Consider the following 17,611-nt stretch of genomic DNA (forward strand, 5'->3'; position numbering starts at 1 on the left):
GATTGATGAGAGTTTGGTGGGAGACAGTGTCGAAGGCGGTGGCAATGGCAAGCAGGATCAGGGCAGCTGGTTCTTCTCTGTCAAGTAGGGCGCGGTTGTCATTGGTTGGGAGATCAAAGCTGTCTTTGTGTTGTGATTTATTTTGAATCCTGATTGGGAGGGTCTAGCAGGTTGGTTCTTTCCAGGTGGTCGGTGAGTTGTAGGTTGGTGTCCTTTTCCAGTACCGTGGTGGGGAATGGGAGCAGAGAGATTGGACTGTAGTTTTGGAGTTTGCTGGGGATGCCAAGGGTTTCTTGAGGAGGGATCCAACTTCTGTATGTTTCCAGGCATTGGGGAAGGTGGCAGTGGTTAGCTATGCATTGATAATGGTGGAGAGTTGGGGGCTGATCTCATCTTTTCCTAGGTTGAAGAGTCGGTGAGGGCAGAGGTCGGTAGGTGCACCAAGTGGATGGAGTTCATAAGGGTGGCTGTGTCTTGTGCACTGAGCTGTCACCATGTGTTGAGCGTGAAGTCAGCAGTGGTGGTTGGTCAGAGGCTGCGGGGGTTGGTGGGTTGGGTATCGAAGCTCTTGTAGATGGTTGCTATCTTGCTGTGGAAGTGGTTGGGAAGGGAGTCGCAGAGTTCTTGCAAGGAGGGGATCAATTATTCCGTGGCTGTTGGACAGGTGAACTATCTGACGCTGGTAAAATGTTCCTTGGTATGGTTAGCGCAGGTATCGATGTGATGGGTTAGGGCCTCTCTCTTCACTGCTTTGATCTGACAATGGTATTCATTGATGGTTGGTTTGAAGGTGGCTCTATCTGTGCAGTCCTTGCTGGTGCACCTTCTTCCCTGAACTGTTTGAACTTCAATTTTGATGTACTGATTTGCATGGTGTACTAGTTGCTTGTTTGATGGTTCTGTGTGTTTTGGCGACTTGGTTGGTAGTGTTTGTGATCCAGTCGTTGAAGTTGTGAACAGGGAGGCCTAGGTTAGTGGTCCCTGCAGACTGTGTGCTGTTGAGGATGTTCGTCCATTGTTGCTGTGTGACCTTGGATCAGCTGCGGAAGGTGGTGCTGAGTTATCTGGAGGTGGTGCTGTAGTGTCCAGTTATGGTGAAGTGTACCATGGAGTAGTCTGACCAGGTGATTTCAGAGGTGTGGTTGCATTGGATTCTGTTGCTAGATGTGAAAATTGGGTCAAAGGGTGTGTCCTGCTTTGTGCGTGGGGTTGGTGACTACTTGCTTGAAGCCAATGTTGCCCAGTCTCTCTAAAAGGTTAGTGGACTTAGTGTCATCTTAGTAAAAGTCGAGGTCTCCCAGGAAAATGTAGCGTTCAGATTCGATGGTGAGTGGGGTGGTGAAATCAGAGATGCCATTGCTTGGTCCGGTGCGTGGTCCTAGCAGTCTGTAGGTGAAGGTGCCTTTGATTATGGAGTTGTTGTCGGTGTGGAGCTGGAAGTTCATGTGTTCCATGATGGTGTGCTTTTGTCATCAGTGATGGTGCAGGCTATTGTGTCCTTGTTTATGATAGTTATGCCGCCTCTGTGTCTGTTTGTGCAGTTGCGGTTTTCAATCTCATAGCTGCTGGGTGTTGCTGTGATGATGTCTGGGGTCGATGCGGGGATGAGCCATATCTCTGTAATGAAGGTTCCGTAATGGTGGAGATGGTGTCCCAGGTTTCGATGGACTGTTTGCAGAGTGATCTGGCATTGAGCAGGAGGCATCTGAGTTGGGTGGGTGGGATCTGCATCAATACAGGTGGCCGATTCTTGGTCTTTTCAGATGGCGTCCTGCGAGGTCCGGCAGAGGTGGTTGGTTTTGGTGTGAAGCTGAGGCAGTGTAGACAGGTTAAGGGGCCTGTTTCGAGGTGGGCAAGGCAATTCAATGTGGATATTGTGTCACCTGTGCAGTGTATGTGTCCTGTACTGCTAAGCAAATTTATTTAGGCCACAAACATTCCACGTAACCATTTTATTGGGACCTACATTGCGGGCTGTGTCGCACCCGCAAGACCTCACCCCACTGCAGTCAGGGAGGACCCAACTCTTGCCCCACCATGATACACATCCCTCTGCCACCCCCACCCTCACCACAAGGCGTGAGACAAAATTCCCTAGTTTAGATGAAGTAGTGAAAAACCAAGTGCAGGGGGTCGCAGTAGTTGCATTGGGAGGCTCAAAAGTCACTGACTCTGGATCCCCCAGTCACATTTCTCAGGGACAGTAGAATCCATGGTGGTCCCTTGAGGCCAATTTCCCCACAGCAGGGGTGCAGCAAGAATCCTTTGCCCATTCAGGCAAGGACCCAACCGTGTGCCTGTGTATCCTGAATGCTCATCATCCATCAGTTATCATGCAGTCCCATTGGATGTATTTGGCAGTCCACTCCCCTATGGGGTGACCAAGTCATCAGTCATTCCCATTGTTACCACCTTCACCAGGGCCCTGGCCTCCTTCCTCTGAATGTTCCAACATTCAACTTCTATTATAAAATCTTGCTGCACAACAGCCCGTGCTGCCGTCTGTGTGTTCTTTTGAGTCTGCCTTTCCCAGGATCTAGCCAGGCACCTACCCTGCCTCCAAACCTTCAAGGTGTCACCCATCTCAGCCAGGGCCCTGGTTCCCAGGGTCACCTGCATCCAGCTCAATGCCTCATCTGGGGCAACAAAGAAGTCAGGACTCCCCCAGTGGAGGACCTTCTGTCACTCTGGGAACAACAGCATGTAATGTAGGCCCTTAGACCTAAATTGCTGTTTAACAGCTGTGAAGAACCCCCAGTGTAATTTTCTCAGTGTAATCCTGGAAAATGTCATTGCCCTGATTCATTTCTCCAACAACTGTTCGGGTTCTGCACCTTCAACTCCCAAGAAGCTTGAAGTTTCTGCTCCTTGAGTGCCCCTCTGCGTCTTCTGTGCATCATCTGGAGGTATCTGACAGTTCAGATCCAGTGACTTTCAGATTTTGCATGTCCTCCTGGAGCAGCTTTACAGTTTCCTCCATTTCCTGCAACGTCTCTAACACTTTACGAAGGTCTGCTCACAAGAGATTAACATCCAGGGCAATGATGTCTACCTTTGTTTCAAGTGTGTTCTTGAATAGTTTAATGGCCACAAGGATTTGTGCCCCAGTGGATTTGGGCAATACAACCCCAGCATCACCCCCAGTCACTCCAGGTATGAGGTAACCCCTGCGGGGCCAGGCGCTGTGAACTGGTACATTTTTTGCCTGCTAGATGTTCCAGAGCTAACTGTCTTTTCCCATAATCAGTCATGTGTTGACCAGCCCAGGCTGTCCTCCACAAGTGACCTGGTCGCTCTGGTAGTGAAGAACAAAGTCTTACTGGACTCAGGCAGTCTGTGGTCCTCCTTGCTAGGGGGGCACTCAGCCAAGACAGACACACCCTGGGTGGCAAATGGGTGGGTTGGGGGGAGGTCAGGCCTCTGTGTCCACCTGAACTGCAAGGAGGGCCCTCTCAAGCAAGCATCTATGCAGTTTGCTCCCCCACTTGAAGTATCCATCCAAGGCAGACTCCCAGGTGAGGAAGGGGTGTCATGCCATAGAAGTGGGAGAATGAGCCTCCTACATTGATTTTACAGTCTTTGCAGGCCACACCAATGGGGGGAAGGTCACCCCGCACCACCACACAGTCAGCTCTGGAAGCCAGTGGAGAGTGAAGGGAGAATCTCCGCAGCCCCCCCTCCACCTGCTGGGCACTTACTTCTGGTCCAATGGGCCCCTGTCCTCAAGCGTGACTCCGCAACCTTCTCCAATGGTTAAAAGTAGGGGAGCCTATCACTAGTTCTTCAAACACCTATGGGGCCTCCGACGCTTCTCCAACCAGCCCCAGAGCAGCTGGACTCCTGCATATGAGCTCCACATCCCAGACCTATTGAGGGGCTGCTGTGGATAATCAGTTCACTCACTCCCTCTCCGGCATCTCTATGGGCAAGGCAGGGGCTAGCACTACCTGCGTCTCCTCACAGCCCCACTATGAAGCAGAGGCTGCAAGCACTACCCATAGTGCACCACAAGCAGTCCTCTGCATCCAGCAGCTCAGCGCAGGAGTTTCTCTGGCACTCGAGGCCCAGAGTGCAGCACAGACAGGCTTGTCTAGCCTTCACCTCGGTGTTGGCCTCAGCACAGGCATCACTTGGGGGTCAAGATGCAGCAGGCCATCGCCCTAGGCATTCACCGCATCAGGGCAGCCATGTTATTTCTAGGCCAATGGGCCTCATCGTGGCAGAGATGGGGACAACCTCCACTGTCACTGTCACTGGAGGACCCCCAGAGCTCTCCTCCCTCGGATCGCCAATATCTACAAGCAGTATTGTTGTAGGATGTCGTAGGATGCTGAATGGGGTCAGGAAGCCAGAAATAAAGTGTGTTGTGAGTAATTTTTCCAACCACGCCCCCTCACTATATCATCATTAAACCTCACACGAGCAGTTAACCCTGATAATTTACCACTGGTAATAATGAAAACGAACACTGAGTAGTGGATTTGTTTGTTTTATCCACTGTTTCAAAGATTTTTAAAGACGAGGATTTTCCCGGATACTCGGAAGGGACAAGTGATTAAACCCATACATAAAAGGGAGCTACATCAAGCCCTCAAAACTATAGGCAAATACATTTTTCAGACATATGTGGGAAAATCTTTTTGAAACTATTTGTAGCAATAATGAAAGAGTGGGTATATTCAAAATCAGTAAGTTAGTTTCGAGTGTGAGGCATTGTGCAGCAGTCTACTGCTTCAGCCTGTGGCCTATATCTAAAAAATCAATACAGCAAAGTGATGGTCTATATTGTTGTTTTGTGGAATTTAGCTCAGTTTTTGAGATGGTTGATCATGGCCTCTTTTGGGAAGCCTTGAGAAATTATGAAATACCACAAGGCCTTCTCTTGATATTACAAGAAATACACAGCGAAAATAGGGCACAAGTAGAAATAGATGCTGTAGGGAAGCTCTCACTGGGACTAATCATCATGAATGGCCTTAAGTAAGGCTGTGCCGTGGCACCACTGTTATTCTCTTTATTTTTAGCTGACCTACCTAAAACATTAGGTATATCAAACAGCTTTAGTCCTAAAATGAAAGATTCCCATATTGTCGTGTTTATGCAGATGATTTGGTCATCATGGGTCTGACAGAAATCAGACTGCAGAGATGTTTTCTCAAATTATTGTAGAAGGAAAAAACTAATTATAACCTTGGAGGAAACGAAAGTATTGACATTTGGGAAAAAGAATGTAAATTTCAAGTGGATCCTCAATAATACTGAAATTGAGGTCATTAGTAGGTTAAAATATTTGGGGATGTGGTTCATGAAGAATTTAATATGGAAAGATCACATAGAACCATTACAAGGAAAATCCCTTTTGTCAGTATGTGACCTTAAGAAGTTTGCAAAAATGTAATGAAGGCACTCGTTCCTGTATTGGCAGTTTATCAGGCAATGATTTGGCACACAGTTTCACTATGGAGTTGAAGTTTTCTGCTCAAGTGGAAAAAGAAAGTGGGATCTTGAGAAGGGTAGATGCTTAAAAATATTAATGTCTCTGCCACCCTTCACAATGGTCCAAGACATTTGAACGGAGACTGGATTAAAGACATATGGTTATTTATCTTATGCGCAGGCAATCAGATTATGGATGAGAATAGACCAGGGTGGCTTCCCAAAAGCTTCTACTTTTTGCAAAAGGGAGATTAAGAATTGTGAATTTAAATGGGCAAACTTGGCTGTGGCGAGGTTGGATGAGAAATGAAAGAGATATAGGTCCTTTGCCAAGCGGGAACCGCCAGAAGACCGTACCGCGGTCAAAAGACCGCAGCGGTCATTCTGGGTTTCCCACTGGGCTGGCGGGCGACCGCCGAAAGTCCGCCCGCCAGCCCAGCGGGAAACATCCTTCCCACGAGGAAGCCGGCTCAGAATGGAGCCGGCGGAGTGGGAAGGTGCGACGGGTGCAGTTGCACCCGTCGTGAATTTCAGTGTCTGCAAAGCAGACACTGAAATTCTTTGTGGGGCCCTCTTACGGGGGCCCCACGACACCCCATACCGCCATCCTGTTCCTGGCGGGAGAACCGCCAGGAACAGGATGGCGGTATGGGGTGTCAGAATCCCCATGGCAGCGCAGCAAGCTGCGCCACCATGGCGGATTCCCATGGGCAGCGGAAAGTCGGCGGTACACCGCCGGCTTCCCGCCACTGGCCGCGGCTGTACCGCCGCGGTCAGAATGCCCGGCGGAGCACCGCCAGCCTGTTGGCGGTGCTACCGCCAACCTCCGCCATGGCGGTATTTACCGCCAGGGTCAGAATGACCCCCATAATGTGCAGGATGCAATAAAAATTACCTAGGGTGATCCTCAAATGTTGATGAAAAATATTGCAAGGGCAGATGATTTGAGCTGTTTAAAGACAAGAGATCTGTATCATTGCTCATACCTTCCTGAATAAATGAGAAAGATTCCCCTATCTAGAAAACCTGCCCAATGTACGTTTGACTGGGCCTCTTAAAATTTAGATGCAGGGTAAACGCAGTGCTAAAATCAAAGGTTTAGTGGTTGTTTTTAGATGGGAATAAATTTTCAAGTGTGGCATAAAAAAGAAATGTGATTTAATACACAATTTTGTAGACTGCACTTGGTTTTTAGAACAGTGGTAAACACTGAGACCCATTTTAAAGAAATATGATGTCAGAAATAGTAGGCAAGCAGCTATTGTATTATTTGATATGAGATATGTTGATGTACCATGCCCTCGGAGATTCATAATATCAGTTAATGAAGTTTTAAAGACATGAGTTCTATTAAATGCATGGAAAATTGAATGAAATGGATTTTATGAATTTGTTTTCCTTTCAAGCAAGGGTTTTATAGCTTTTATGGAATATTTAAAATGTTTTCATGTTGTAATTGTTTAAAGATCAAGATCTAAATCAACACATTGTAACTACTCTCACTGCTACTAATATCAACTCCAGAATATCATGCTACTAAAATATTGTGGGCAAGATATCAAGGACTAAATTATGGAGAAGGTAAGTTAATGTGGGTTTGGTTGTTGGTTACTGTGTGCCAGCATACATTGGTACATGTTTGTATCAAAGGCAAAGGCAAAGATGGTCCGGCATAACTTGCAGGTTGTACAGGGACCTCTGCAGCAGGACCTTTGCCCAAAAGGCTATCTTGTCGTCCTAGATAACCTTTGCGCTCTTAAAATTCACAGTTAGAAAGCAAAATATTAACACAAGTTGCTCATGTGAGTTATTATGGCTCTTTGAAACATCCATTGGTTTAGCAGATGGTGTGAAAAAGGTCAGGAAAGTGAATTTCCTACACCTATAGTCGCACAAATATTTTCTGAGGAAATGTGCATATAACACACACATTCGTCGTTCCTTCTCTCTGACAGTTTTGTGTGGGTGTGGATGTTTTTGATTTATATTAGCAGACACTGAAATACTTTGCAGGGCCCTCTTACGGGGGCCCCTGCAGTGCCCATGCCATGGGCACTGCAGGGGCCCCCAGGGGCCCCGCGGCACCCCCTACCGCCATCCTGTTCCTGGCGGGAGACCCGCCAGGAACAGGATGGCGGTAGGGGGTGTCAGAATCCCCATGGCTGCGGAGCGCGCTCCGCAGCCATGGAGGATTCAGAAGGGCAGTGGTAAACCGGCGGGAGACCGCCGGTTTACCCTTTCTGGCCGCGGCTGAACCACCGCGGTCAGAATGCCCTCGGGAGCACCACCAGCCTGTTGGCGGTGCTCCCGTGGTCGGTGACCCTGGCGGTCACCGGCCGCCAGGGTCAGAATGACCCCCTATATGTCTTTGCTATCTTAGTACTAGTTGCACTGTATATCATTGGGATATTCCTGACAGATTGTTAACTGTCCAGATATAAGTGTTGTTCTTTGATTTATTAGGAGCTGGATTTCCTGCTTTATTGTACATTTTCTGCAGGTGAGTTCTCCTTGGGCATAGAAGCACCACTACAACAAATTGTTAGATATAGAAAATGAGGAGCCTACTGGGGGCCACTTGACCAAACAGTATGGTGCCTTGTCATCACAGAATCGGAGCAGCTCTTAGTCTTCTGAGCCCTGACATGGCATGTGCACCAGCATCCTAGAGTGCCAATGCAAGAGACAGGTGAAGGGCTACTGTTGAAGCAAAGGCAACTGTGAGGGCAGGGACATTTGCAGACTCTAATGGCTGCCACATGCTGGTTATCCCAACTAAGTCGGCCTCTTTCTGAAAATGTCAGTGAGGGAGCAGAGGAGATGGAGATATGGCAACCAAGCTGTACACAGAGTACACAGAGAGCTACTTTCTTAAAGCTGTTACTATTGTTAGTGGTTCTCTAACCTTACACCTGCCCATCCCCCTTCACACACTGTACATTCAGGTGTGAGGTAAAAGTGTTGCTAAATTGAATGTTCCCCAACCTTGCAAGCAATGTGTGTGCTAATCTGTTAACCCCTTACTGTCAGACTTGGCAGTAGGGATGCTGTGAATGTGCTTTTAACATAAACAAAGAACGTAATGAGATAAAGAAGGAAAATAGCCTTTCTAACTAGTTGGTAGCAAATCTGGTCCATCAATTCCAAAAGAACCATCTAATCCTACTTGGTTTGATTAATATTGGAAAGGTGTTTGAACTCTTCACAGATTTAAAGTGACTAAGTTCTATGTGATGCAAGTTTAATTTGCTGTTCTTCTGCCAACCATTCAATGCATATGTTATGTTTTCCTTTCATCAGAAGCCATTAGCACAAACCATAATTTTGATACCTGATTATTCACTCTTCTGATGCTAGATTAGTCAAAACATCTGTTTCTTTTTTCAATACTCTGACATCAGAGCATAAAAGTGCAAGAAAGTGAAATCTGTGCTCTGTGTGGTAGTGATCTGCTGCCTTCCCTGGTTCTCAAAGCCCAGAGAGAAGTATGTTAATGTTGGTGGTGCTCCTATGTGCCCATCTGCCCTCTCCCCTGTCACTGTGGGTCTCGGCAGAATTGTACTGACAGGAAAAGGGAGTCCATGTTTATGAACAGCTATCACAGAGCCGCTGTCAGTGCTGCACCATCTTTCTGATCTTCATGTGACAGAGGAGTAGATGACTTTGGGATGGGAGAGAGAGATGTAATGGGCAAAGCTGGTGTGGGAGGGTGTCAAAACACCAGGGACTTGAATTTCTTATATGTGGATGATGGAGGTTGGGCAATATCAAGGGCAGTGAGGGGTGGCGGGGAGTGGCAGAACCAGGTAACCTTTCAATATTTGGCTGTTAAGGGGAGAATAATTCCAGAGCTTGGTAGAGTGAGTGGCAGGGTACTAGGCTTTTATTTATTTGGAGAAGTGAAGTGGTGTATAATAAAGGGTGACAGAGGTGGGTGACAGGCACCAGGTATTGATGTTGACATTTGGTTGGAGGAAAGAAGAAAAAGGACGAGAGTGGTTATGTGGGAGGTAGGACACCAGGTTTCATTTGTAATATTTATGTATCTTGGGGTAGTGGGGTAGTGTGGCTTAAGAAGGCAAGCACATGTTGGTATTGGCATCTCCATTACTCTTTTACCCTTGTACCTCTAGCCTGATAATTAGAGCAGGTGAACCTCATCAAGCTCCATCTCATTGATATTTGATGTCACTCAGTACATGTTGATGAAAAACATCCTGGCTATTCAGTGCTGTGACATAGCAACAGTGAGAAATATATTTTTCTTCTCACTAGTGCTATATTATAAGGAGAATCACTTGCTTCACCCGTGGTCTCTGCTAATGTTGTGTCCCAAAGACCAAAGTGGTGCAGCTAAATGGCTGGCAGCAGTCTTGCCTTCCTTTCTCCTCTCTCAGGTCCACACAAACCAGAGGGAGAAAGGAGAATGCAGAAACCACTCTTACACTACTGACCACCACCTCCACAGTCATACAGCAGGTCTAAGCAGACTCATATTGACACGAAAACATTCTACACTAATGTCTGGCTCTAATAGAGCCATTGTCAGTGAAGAACTGGGTCTCAGACCTCTGAAGGAGAGTCCAGCCTTACTGGAGAGGGACAGAAAAGGCACAGCTTGGTGGCAGTGAAAGATAGGTGGCCAGGTACCTTCTTTAAAACATTTGGGCAAGATGAAGGAGGGGTATTCGAGAAGGATTGGTGGAGGTGGGTGGTAGTACACCTGGTAGTATTTTTTATGTTTGGGAAGGGAGGGTTAGTGCTGAGGGTGATGATTAAAAAGACAGTATTCTACCTGTAATATTGATTGTAATTGTAAATTGGATTTATATAGTGTTTGCTGCCCCTGATGAGGCCCTGAAGCACTTTGTGGCATGTAGCATACTACTCCAGAACCCAAGACTAGAGGTTAATAGTTAGTGGATTAGTTATGTTTTCTTTTCTTTGTGCATTAGTTGTGTTAGGTTTGTGTTTTAGTGGAGTTTAGAGCAAAGATAGGATGATAGATTGGATTTAAAATGGGAACTAGTAAGTTGTTTTTTGAAGTAGTGGTTATGTGTGCCTGTTAGTTGGGTGACATGGCTAAAGAAGGAGGGGAAAGCTTGAGGAGGAGGTTTGGGGGTTCATAGTAGTCAGACCAGTTTGGGGTGAGTCAGAGAGGAGAGATGGGACAAAGGTCGAAGGGGGGATTTTTTTAATATAAAAAACTGAAGTTACACATATGCACGTGACACATTATAAGATTGTATCGGCTGGAGAAAAAACCCTCTAGATAAATACCCCATGTGCATAATATTCACACGTTCTGATGTGCACATTTATCTTGTGAGGAAGTTTGTACATTTTCATGATATTTCTTAAAGTTTTAGTTTCAGGAACAATCTATTCTATATTTGCACCTATCTGTACACAGAAGCAGCAACTGGGGTAATGTCTGATATACACAAGTATCTTGTGGTGTAATATATATTTTCTCCTTAAATTAATGTATCTGCTTCTAACAGGTAGCCCACAGTTCAATGTACAGTGGCAGGTAAAGATTTTTTTATTGAGATGGGGGAGGCTATTGCAGCGGGTGAATGGGAAGGGTGGTGGGACACCAAGTATGGGATTACTTTTTTGTATGGAGGTGAGTTTGGTGGCAGGACACCCCATGGACCCTTTTACCTCTGTGCAGCTCAACTCACAATGAGTAGAGGCGGTGGGGTGGGCCATACATGACATAATGTTAAAGAAGGATTAAAGTGAATAACATGGATGTTTTTCACCTCAGGGTTTGAGTGGTAGAATAGACAATTCAAGCACCCCTGTCCATCTTTAATTCTTTATTTTTGACCAAAGTGGATAATCTATGACAACAGAATGCCATCTTAACAAAGACTGTTCCCTCTACATCTGAAATAAAGTTTTGCCTTAATCAAGAGAACACCTTATCAATAGCCAATTTATTGAAAGTCAATATGATGCCTCTGATAAGACAGGTACGTCACCAAGGAAAATATTAACACATTTTTGTTGCTTCTGATTATGGATGGCTAGAGAGTGGAAGTATGACTTGTAAGTGCAATAGTGGCTATTCATAAATGTCACTCAGATGTCTCAAATGAAACTGTAATTCAGTAGTGGCCTGAAGCAAGAACAGTGACTGAAGAATGTAAGAGAGTGATCAACAACTCTCTCAACCATCTCTTAATCTTGACAGCATTATTCCCCAGCCTTGTTTTATGCTTTGAAGTAACTTTAGGATAAAGCGTGTCACTGTCCAAAACACCTTAACAAGAAAAAACAATGTTTGAGTTCATAATATGATTTCAACACCTAAGTGCACAATGATAATCAGTGAAATCATGTTACATATATTTTACTTAATAGCTAGTAGGTTATGCTGTAACACACCAAAAAAGCTTTACATGTATGCACTACAGGTTATTCTTTCTTATTTTAATTTACCACATTGCTTGTTACAGAAAGATCTGATTGTGCTGAATGACATCTACAGAGTCATGGGTGTTGATGCACTGGCTTCATCCCATCCATTATCAACAAAGGAGGAAGAGATCAATACTTCAGCTGAGATCAGTGAACTCTTTGATTCTATCTCATACAGTAAGGTAATATATTTCTATTCTACCTTCTCTGTCTTTTTTACTATCACAGTAACCCTGTGTAACCCTGTCAGAAGGTCAAATGACCTAGTATTTAAATATTTTTTCAGGTCATCAAAGTATTGGCATCAGCATGTTAATATGATGCGATTGTAATCTCTTTCTCTCTCTCTCTTTCTAGACTGACCTAAGTAGTGGTTTATTTTGCAAGTCATATTTATGTGGTTGACCATGAAATAAACAACTCAGACGAGTGAAACATGCATTAAAAGATGTCATCTGCACGTCTAGACAATTGCATGTAGAAATTCATTGGTTCCAAAGTAGTAATTCCCTGTTTAGTAAGCCATGTTTCTAAATCCACTGTCTTCTGTTTCACAACACATCTATATCTAGAGTAATCCCAAGGTATCCTTAATCACACATCACCCGCAGAAAAGCAGAAGAGAGTGGAATATGCTTATTGAAATAGGCTGTACAAATACATTTTCTGAGTGTGCTGTAGGAAAGCAGAGTGAGACTCTTTTAAATGACATGCTCTCATTTGATTTGTAATAGCAAGAGATGCTTCCAAGGATCTATTGGAGATTTGTTAGTCACTCTAGTGGTAATAATCAGTCTCAGTACAACAAATGTGGGAGGAAAGACTGCGGTATGTTCTAGGATATTTTATAAGGGCTACTCACCAAACCAATTTTAGTAAAACTCTTAAAATACCTTGTTACACATTACTGAATAGTTCAGACGAACATTTAAGGAAGTGTTCTTTCCTCTTACATGAAATTCTGTGCCACCAGGGCTTGGAACCAAAAACTGCTGCTGGCTCATGTGGAGATATGAGTCTTCTTTTGCACTTAGGACAGACAGCTTTTGACTAGTGGTGGGCAAACGTATCCCCCAACAAGACAAAAATACTTTAGTTCTAAAACTGTCTGGAACTGGAGTAGCCTGCTGACCAGTCCACAGAATCCCAGTCAAATGGCATGCTATTGAAGGTTTGATGGTACTGTGGTGATCAGCCATCACAATCCTTTCCAAGCTCACTGAGTCCACTAGGATAAATAAAAAAGAAACCATCGTTATATGCCAAGAGAATGTTAATTTTCAGCTTTAGAGACACACCACATTTGCTGAACAAGAGTTCCATATTTTCAGATTCCTTGAAAAGGAAGATAGAAGCTGTCATATTCACAACCTTCTGAATAGACACATTCTGATTCAGGCTCTTTCAAATTCTCAAAACCTATTCAAAGGGTTTTTGACCTTCTGAAACCCTCATTTCATACAGTATTTTGACTTCCACCGGCTAGGTCATTTCAAGCACAAGTCCATGCAAAGTTCCAGAGTAGAAACTTTGACAAGGGCCAATTGTCTGATGTGTATTGTAAGAAATTGGGTTACCGGCTGAGGGGTGTGAAACTCTACTCAAGCAGGAACCACAGTTTTTGTGAGGGTGAAGTCATAAGAAAATCATAATTTAATCTGTGCTCAATCCTCTGGTAGTTAAGCCCAGAGCAGTAAGACTTAACTTAGAGGCAATGAGTAAAGTATTTTTGCAACACTTCAAACAGTAACACAGTGAAAACACGCACCAAATGATCCCACAACAGAGTTAGAAAAATAGAGTAGCTTTTAATGTATAAAACAAGACCACAACAAAAAAAAAACAATAAGTAGACAGCGGATATCTTGTTGTGCCAGACTAGAAAAAAGTCACAAGTTCAGGCTGACCACAGTGGAGTGAGGGCCTGCTACAGGAACCTTTATTTGGCCAGCTGAACAACAGTATCCTAAATTCTGGTTGAGGAGGTTTGTGAGGTCCCGCTTCAAAGATGCGTTGTGCACCTCAGAGAATGCATTCGTTCAGAGGAGCTGCAATGCAATGTCCTGCATCATTGTCAAGACTCCTATCAACAAGGGTTTGTGTTGCAAAGTCAGGTGTTGAGGATGCGTCATGCAGCTGAGGCAATGTTTCTGTTCCAAGGAGCTGCAAGGCTGCGATGCAAGAACTTGTGTCATCATCAGGGGTGCCATCAACAAGAGATTTGCATTGAGAGGGCCTACATCTAGATTTTGTTGTGCCACGACAGTTGCGATGCAGGCTATGAGCTCAAAGCCAAGTCCTTTCAAAGGAAGAATCCTTACAGCGGAGGCGATGCATCAGTTCAACTGAGGGTTGCACCACGCAGCAGAGGAGATGCGTCAGTTCTGCTGGCTCTTCAGATGGGCTGGCACAGCACCTTTAGACCCACTTCCAGTGGCATCACTTGGCAGTATAGAATTCACAGTTGCAGAGTTCAGGTGATGGTTACAAGCGACTAGCACATTGGAGTAACTCTGGTGGTCCTGGGAAGAGGTTGCTGGCCTAGTCCTTCTCAACCAGACAAGAGGGCAGCAGGTCAGCACAGCAGGCAGCACTCCTACAGGGCAGCAGTGCAGCAGAGCAGCAGTCCTTTGATTAGCACAGCAGTACTCCTACCTGGAAGAATCTCCAGAAGTATACTGAAGAGGTCTGAGGTGCAATATTTATACCACACCCATCCCTTAAATTGGAAGAAGCTTCTAGAGGTTTCCCTTTGGAGTGCACAGGAGTCCCACCTCCTTTGCCCTGGCTCCAGACTTATTGCAGGGGGTGTTCAGGCCTTTGTGGAGAGGCAGGGCACGCCTATTCAAGTGTAAGTGTGGGTGTGTGCCTAGCTCCGCCCTTTCATCCTATCAGTGTTGGCCCATCCAGACACACCTAAGCTCTCTATTGTGCGTGGCTGTATAGAAGGAATACGCAAAGCCCAGCTGGCAGCTCCACCCAGTAATGTAACCCAGGATTCTGCAAAGTCGGTCCTGGAGAGCAGCGTCCATGCCAGATTTTTAGCATATCCACATTTAGAAAAAAGATGTTTCAGAATCTACAGTTTTCTAAATGTGGATATGCTAAAAATTTGGCATGGACCCGGCTCTCCAGGACCGACTTTGCGGAACCCTGATTTAACCCAAAGGCAGGCTGCAGCAACTAAATGGCTAAGGCAGGAGAATGCCAACTTTCTAAAAGTTGCAATGCAATTTTTTTTATTTAAAATCCGACTTTACCATCAGAAAGAAATTTTCAACACAATCCAAAGACACTAAACATGAACCTGGTTACCTGTTTCTATTGGAAGTTACAGCTTAATGAATATGATAATGTAACTCCAGTATTATCTTAAAGGAGAGGTAGGTCTTGCAGTAGTGAAAAACATATTTAGGTGTTTTTCACTACCAAGACAAGTAAAATGTAATAGTGCATCTCCAACATTTTAAATACATTGCACCCTGCCCTCTCGGCTGTCCAGTGACTACCCTAGGAGTGACATATGTATTAAAAAGGACTATTTGGGCTTGACAAAAGGATCCTGTTGAAATGACAGTTAGAACTTCACACACAGGCTGCAATGGCAGGCCTGAGACATGTTTAAAGGGCTACATAAGTGGGTGGCACAAATGGTGCTGCATGCCAACTAGTAGCATTTAATTTAAAGAACCCTGGCATAGGTAGTGCCAATTTACTATGGACTTACAAGTAAATTAAATAGGCCAATTGAGTGTAAACCAGTTCTGTCATGTTTTTAGGAGTAGGCACATTTTAGCACATGTTAGCAGTGGTCAAATGCACAGACCCCAAAGGCCAGCAAATATGAGATTAGCTAAAATGGAGGAGGAAGGCAAAATAACTACCCTAAGCCTGACAGGTCTAACATATGTCACCCACAAGAGCTTCCTGAATTAAATCAGCTATCTCATATGTTTTGGCTGCAGCAACTCTTTGGCTAGCTTAGCTTTGCTCACGTGTCCGACTTCGTGCTCTTACTATCAGAAAAAGTGCCTTCACAGCAAGTGATAATTTCTGTACCAAACCACTGTAGAGAGCTGTCAATGGGCTGTTATTTATCAAGCACACAATTTGAGACTTTCAGTGCAGTAGAATTTCAGTGGGGTGGGGGAAACCAGAAAATGGTTTTATTGTAGGTGCAGGAAGCCCACATTGAAGAGTCTATGGCCCATTGCATTTTAATCTTTTGGTGATTGAGAGGGACTGGCCGAGGAATGGATCAAGATTGTGTTTTGAAAGATTTCATATGAATAATGTGAAGTGGTTCAAGTAGTGAGTGGAAGAAAGCAAATTTGTTCTCTGAGTAATACATTTTTGAACAATGTTCTTTGTGAAAGTTTGTGAATGTTTGCAGACTCAATTTTTAGGGTGAGGTGAAAAATTACATACTCTATAATACTCAACTACTCCAGAGACCATGGACTGATTTACTGACTACCAAATGCTCCTTGATAAGGACTTCTTCCAACGGGGAGCTATTTACTTCTACTGATGTTTTCAAGCATGATTTGTAATGGTTAACATTGATATAAGGAACATTGATATGAGAATGGTTCACACTCCTCTGAGTAAAAAAAGTAAAATCCCACTATTGGTAGCTGTTTACATTTGGGGTTAAGGAATATGAGACTGTGGCATCTTATTCTGCTGTGACAATTTGTCAGTAGTGAAAGTTAATCTTAAACTGAGTACTTCCTTTTGAAGGCTAAGGTACTTGCATGAAGTAGATCTGTTTTTATAGTTTGCAGTATGCCAGAATCTCACAGACATGCTAGCTCATTTCAAAATAATGATTTCGGGAGGATATTGGTACAAGCAGACTCAGTAATTGCTCTACTTCATATTCATGGAAGTTTGGGCCCTAGCTTTTCCGAAATTATTCGTACTTGTTGCGTCAGCAAAAAAAAAAAAAAAATATATATATATATATATATATATATATATATATATATAAATATATATATATATATATGAAGTTGCCGTCTGGGTGTTTCTCAGATTCACCTGTCATAGGGTTTTAACCATTTCTGTTTGCTACAGCCTTGCAGACATAACAGACAAGACTCTCTTATTCACAGCATTTATCAATAAATCAATAATTCTGAATAAACTGGTGGCTGTGTTTAAAAAGTACATCCATCAAAGAATGAAAATTGGGGTCTTTTAATTTTCATTCCTAAGGGCAAGACATACCATGGAGGAAAGGGTCGATGGATATAGTTATTTTGGGGGTTGGACAAACCTTGGTACACAGCTTTAGCGATAAGATATTGCATTTATACAACACTAGCAGTGCGTTCAACTTTATTGTTTCAACCAAATGGTTTACCCTTTATGAAATTACTGTTTTTGAGAGAATGAGTGTTGTCAGTAGCACATGGGATTGATTAATGGAGAGAACAAATCATTCTTTCCATTTGAGTTGTTATGGCTGCTTTGCTCTGGACTTTTCAGCTAAAGAGTTGGTAGATGTAAATCTCAATGTTGCAAGAGATATGTCTGCCAGTGCTCGATGTAGCAAAGGCGATGTGTCATATAATACTGGTTACCTCTTTGGTGATATGTTGTAAATTTCTTCATTCAAGAAATCACTAGTGAGCATGTGATGTAATGATTGAACTGCACATTCAGTTGTTCCCTTAGACTCAGGCAGTTGTTTTTTGATGTCCCTATTTTTGAAACTTTGATGGTCAATTATGAAACCTTT

General features: G+C 44.1%; 1 protein-coding gene across 2 annotated transcripts in view; it reads left to right on the plus strand.

Annotated features, from left to right (window-relative positions):
- LOC138284178 (aminopeptidase Ey-like) overlaps positions 1 to 17,611 on the plus strand; it is a 534,815-nt gene that overhangs the window by 247,474 nt on the left and 269,730 nt on the right. For both annotated transcript variants that reach the window (XM_069222674.1, XM_069222675.1), the window contains exon 8: positions 11,904 to 12,047. In XM_069222674.1, coding sequence (XP_069078775.1) covers positions 11,904 to 12,047 — 144 coding nt within the window. The remainder of the gene's footprint in view (positions 1 to 11,903; positions 12,048 to 17,611) is intronic.

The sequence above is a fragment of the Pleurodeles waltl genome, chromosome 3_1 (assembly GCF_031143425.1).
Source record: "Pleurodeles waltl isolate 20211129_DDA chromosome 3_1, aPleWal1.hap1.20221129, whole genome shotgun sequence".
In the NCBI taxonomy this organism is placed as follows: Eukaryota; Metazoa; Chordata; class Amphibia; order Caudata; family Salamandridae; genus Pleurodeles; species Pleurodeles waltl.